The following is a 4649-nucleotide window of genomic DNA, read 5'->3' as shown; positions in this document are numbered from 1 at the left end:
AAATAAAATTATGATTACATGTCGTTTTTAGCATTTTATATAATAAGAAATGGTATACTTGAGTTCTTTTCATTGTTAATAAATTACCAAACTATCCAAAATTAAGGCAACATGAGAATAGTTTAATTATTAAGTTAAATTAGTTAGGGTAATATTGACAATACTCATTTTTATCTTTATTTATAAATTATTACACCAAACATCTAAATAGGATAACTCACAATTATCTTTAGCTACCAAACACTCAATCAAGATAAATTAACTAATCAAAATTATAATAACTATCCCTATTATATCATGTCCAGTCGATAGCCCTAAGATTCTAACATAATAGCAAAATAGTTGCAATTTGCAAATATATTCAGTTCAGTTAGAAGTGTGAGATACATACACACACAACTTCAATTATCAACTTATAAGACAAGGACACAGGATTAAGTTTTCACAAAATAGACAATAATAAATTTAACTAGATCGACCCAGTACAAGAGCGAGAGAGAGAGAGAGAGAGGACAAAGGTGAGATTTGAGAGAGCAACTTCCATAGTCAACGCCTGAAGAAAATTGCGGGTTTGCCTTTGCCTATACTATTCTATCCACTTAGCTATGCGATTTTTCCTTGTCAATACAATGCATATCTAGTTCAATTGTGTATATCATTTTCCTGTTTCTTTGTTGCTGTTTCGACTCCACAGCTAACCAACTATTCAGCTCCTGCTTCTGATCTATGACAGTATGAGGTTAGCCCTAATCACTATGCTTCATCATTAACTAAATTGAACACTAAACCGAAGAATTTTGGCTGCAACTAACAGAAATTCGAGGCCCTGGTTGGAAGAAAAATCGAAATTCATGACTAGTTGCTTTTTTATTTTGCTTTCTACTTATAGATTTTCCTCCTAATATTCCTAGTTTTCAATTTTGAGCCTTGTTGTTTAATCTATGATGAACTGAAAGTTGAGAGTGTGGAATAGCGCTTGATAAGTCTTTGAGCATTTGATTTTCTTTCAAAATTTGACCTTACAAGAAGAGTGTTACACTTCCTGTTGGATGATTGAGTATATTCCACTTTTATGTGCTAAACTTGTTTTGCTGCTTTGTTTGCTTAGCTCTAGCATCTTATCTGTGTGTTCATATATGTAGAATTCTTCTATTTCCCATAATGTCGAGATTCCTTGCTTCATGTGTGCAGAATTCGTTTATTTATGAGTAAAGGTCAATTATGATCCTAAAGACCAAAATATCATCCCAATTGCATTGCAATATCATCTTAATTTTATAAATCCTAAATTTATATAACACATAGGAGAGAGAACAATACTGCACACATTGAACAATATTGTGAGAGCTCTTCTTCTCATCACCTTAACTCACACTTTTGCACACACACACTTTGACACATACACACACAACTTCAACACCAACACATACACACACACAACATCGATACACACACACTCTGTTAGGAGTAAAGGCAGTTCACAAATCGCACACTGCGTGTTGAAAGGAGTAAACTAATAATAATTACACAGCACAAGTGTTTAAGAAACAGAATGAATAACTAAAATAGAGAAAACAGTTAACTCCTCCTTGAGGCCACGGTTCACACCGTTCACGAATGTGCTTTCCAAAGATGATCTCTTCTAACCTCTTGAAGCCCTTTTTAAAGGTTAGAGTCATACTTGAAATAAATTATACTACTAAACAAAACAAATCAAATCCTACTTTGAAAAGGAAATAAATACGGAAACTAAATAATAAAATTAAACTAAGCGTGTCTCTCCTATTTTCTTTCAAGCATATCTTGAATATATCTTCTTATCCACTTGGAGTCAACTGATTATCAAAATTCACCACCCGCCGTGCACCTCGCATATACACCCTCCATGGTTGGTCGATATCACACTCATTTACTTGTATACAAAATAATATCATCTAAAATATTAGGCAAAAATATTTTTGAATAAATAATTTTTTTTTGCTAGAATCAACATATTAACTATTCATATTTCATTTCATTCTATTCCTATATTATTTGTAGGCATCAAGCATAGAATGAAATGAATAACAATTTCATTCCTTTTGTATTCCTTATCATAACTAAGCAAGAGAATGGAATGGAATGGAATGTCTGTCTGTTCCCATGTTCATTCCGCTCCTTCCTTATTTAATTCCATCATATCAAGAATGGCCTAAGATTGTCAGCTTCAGCTATGCTCAAGTCTTAGGAGGACGTTGGTATATAGGTCCCAAAAACAAGTATAGTCCTAAGAAAGTAACTGTCTCACAGACTAATTTTTACATAGCTAAAAGAATGAAGAAAAAGAAGTTTGTATATTTGAGATAATTTGGAGCTGCTAAGTCCATATATGTGATTTAGATAGCCTTTGTTGTCGTCTCTACAGTTCTGACAGGTCCCCAAACCAGGAGATGAAATCTGACCAGGCTGGAGTCAATGTTGAGAATAAAGAATCGAAAGCTCATCTCATTGAAATCTTAATATCTTCATTTGATCAAAAATTAGAGAAGTTGTCAGTAGATCCTTCGTACTCGTATGCAGCATGTATCTATAGAGTTTCTGAGAAGCTCCGGAAAGCAAATGAAGCAGCTTATACTCCTCGATTAGTGTCGATTGGTCCACTTCATCATGATCGAGCCCAACTTCAAGGCATGGAAGCTTCCAAGTTGAAATTCATGCATAATTTCTTGAGCAGATTTGGAATTGGGATGCATACGTTAGTCAAATTTGCAGCAAAGGAAGAAAGTTTTGTTCGTGGCTGTTATGAGGGTAAAATTGACCTTTCTGTTAAGAAACTTACAGAAGTGATTCTCTTGGACGGGATATTTATCGTTGAACTTTTCCTACAGAACTATTTTTCACAGCTGAGAGACAAAAGCGAGACAATATTTGAAAATCAGTGGATGCACAATAATTTGTTGCATGATATGATGTTGATAGAGAATCAGCTACCTATAAGAATAATGAAGAGCCTAATGGATTTTGTGGATCTTTCATTCTTGAACGAGGGCAGAGTGCTCACCATCTATGATCTTGCTCACAGTTTCTTCAAGAATGTTGGTAATACGCACAGGGTAGCATTGACATCACGGTGTAATAATGCTAGGCATTTTGTTGAGTTTCTTCTGTTTCTTCATGCTCCAGCAGCGGGTTCTCGTGATACGTCATCTTCAGCTAGAAAGGTTGAATATACTCGCAGTGCAAAAGAGCTACAAGAAGCTGGAGTCAGGTTTCGTGATGGGAAAGCAGATTGTTTACTTGAGGTTTTCTTTGAGTCAGACGGTGAAAAAAGAGGTTGCTTGTTTAAGTTTCTGTGTGGACGAGGAGGTGAGCTGACGATCCCCAAATTGAGAGTTGATGAATTGAGTGAGACATTCTTTCGGAATCTTGTAGCCTTTGAGCAGTTAGGCCACTTTGGACACTTTTCCAAATATATTACAAGTTATGTCATACTCATGGATAGCTTCATAGACACATCAGGTGATGTTGATATACTTGTGAATCATGGCATCATTGAGAATAAATTAGGTGACAGCCAACAGGTAGCAAACTTGTTTAACAATCTTCACAAGGAAGTTGTAACTGAAGCAAACGACTTCTATTTTGCTAAGACTTGTGGAGAATTGAATGAATACAGCAAGGATTGGCTTCACCAGTGGAAAGCCAGCTGGTTTAGATCAAAAGTGATGCTGAAAAAGAATTATTTCAGCAACCCTTGGTCCTTCTTGTCTCTTGCTGCTGCAACCGTGTTGCTCATTCTTACAGTTATACAAACAGTCTGTTCTATCCTCCAGGTATAGTTTCACATTATTCCTACCATTCAAATATATTGCTGTCATATATTGTTTCAGAATGCTTCCTTGTATCATTCCTAAGCATACGTCCCCTTATGTATCTGTGATGCTTCTTATCAACCTCTGGCATGCTAGATTTGCCTCCCAAAATTCATAATGTATATTTCTTTTGATACAATCATCATTTGATAATATTGCTCCATGAACCATATTGATATCACTACTCTTATCATACAATCACTAAAGCTGTTATCTTTTTCCTAGTTTTGCTGGAAAATTGTTTATGAGCTCTAATTAGTGTTATCTTATTTGTAACAAGGTTTGATGAGTAGGAGGAAAGGAGTCCTGTAAAGAAGAGCATATGGTGGGAGGTACTTTCTCTTGAGCATATCCTGGTAACACCTTATGGTCTTCAGCTTGTCACCAATGATGCAATTATGCTAACTTTTATGTATGACTTTATATTGTATTTGTGATGTTGCATATGACATTCCTACATACTGGTGAAATAAGATGGTCTTGAGCTTGTTGCCAAAACTGATGATATATCTGCATGATAGGATATATTTGTAAAATAATAATGGTGAAGATAATCTGTAATTTTATAAATAACTAGTGTTAACCCACGTGCGATGCACGACGAAATATTTTTCCATCGTACGATTTTATATTGTTAATTGATTTAAAATGAGAAACAATATAACTATATAAGATTTAAAAACATAAAAATATACTACAATATAATAACAATTCAATAATTATATACTCCTCAATTCATTTTACACTTAAAGACATATTCCCTCCGTCCCGGATAATTTGTCCCATTTTTCCATTTCA

At 34.6% G+C, this 4649-nt stretch overlaps 1 protein-coding gene across 4 annotated transcripts; it reads left to right on the top strand.

The window, feature by feature from the left end:
• The first annotated feature begins 458 nt into the window (after nt 1-458).
• On the top strand, nt 459-4349 carry LOC125196169 (UPF0481 protein At3g47200-like). Of its 4 annotated transcripts, XM_048094572.1 has the most exons (4): nt 459-569; nt 695-739; nt 2405-3812; nt 4132-4349. In XM_048094572.1, the coding sequence occupies exons 2-4, from the start codon at nt 735-737 to the stop codon at nt 4135-4137; spliced, it is 1419 nt and encodes a 472-aa protein (XP_047950529.1). In that variant the 5' UTR covers nt 459-569; nt 695-734; the 3' UTR covers nt 4138-4349. The 4 variants fall into 4 exon arrangements, with proteins under 4 accessions (XP_047950529.1, XP_047950531.1, XP_047950530.1 ...); XM_048094574.1 differs by lacking the exon at nt 695-739 and having other exon boundaries at nt 468-569; XM_048094573.1 differs by having other exon boundaries at nt 475-739; nt 2427-3812.
• The last annotated feature ends 300 nt before the right edge of the window (nt 4350-4649 follow it).

Source organism: Salvia hispanica, chromosome 6 (genome assembly GCF_023119035.1).
Source record: "Salvia hispanica cultivar TCC Black 2014 chromosome 6, UniMelb_Shisp_WGS_1.0, whole genome shotgun sequence".
In the NCBI taxonomy this organism is placed as follows: domain Eukaryota; kingdom Viridiplantae; phylum Streptophyta; class Magnoliopsida; order Lamiales; family Lamiaceae; genus Salvia; species Salvia hispanica.
The sequence above is the reverse complement of the archived record's forward strand: the minus strand, read 5'-3'. Positions and strand labels throughout refer to the sequence as shown.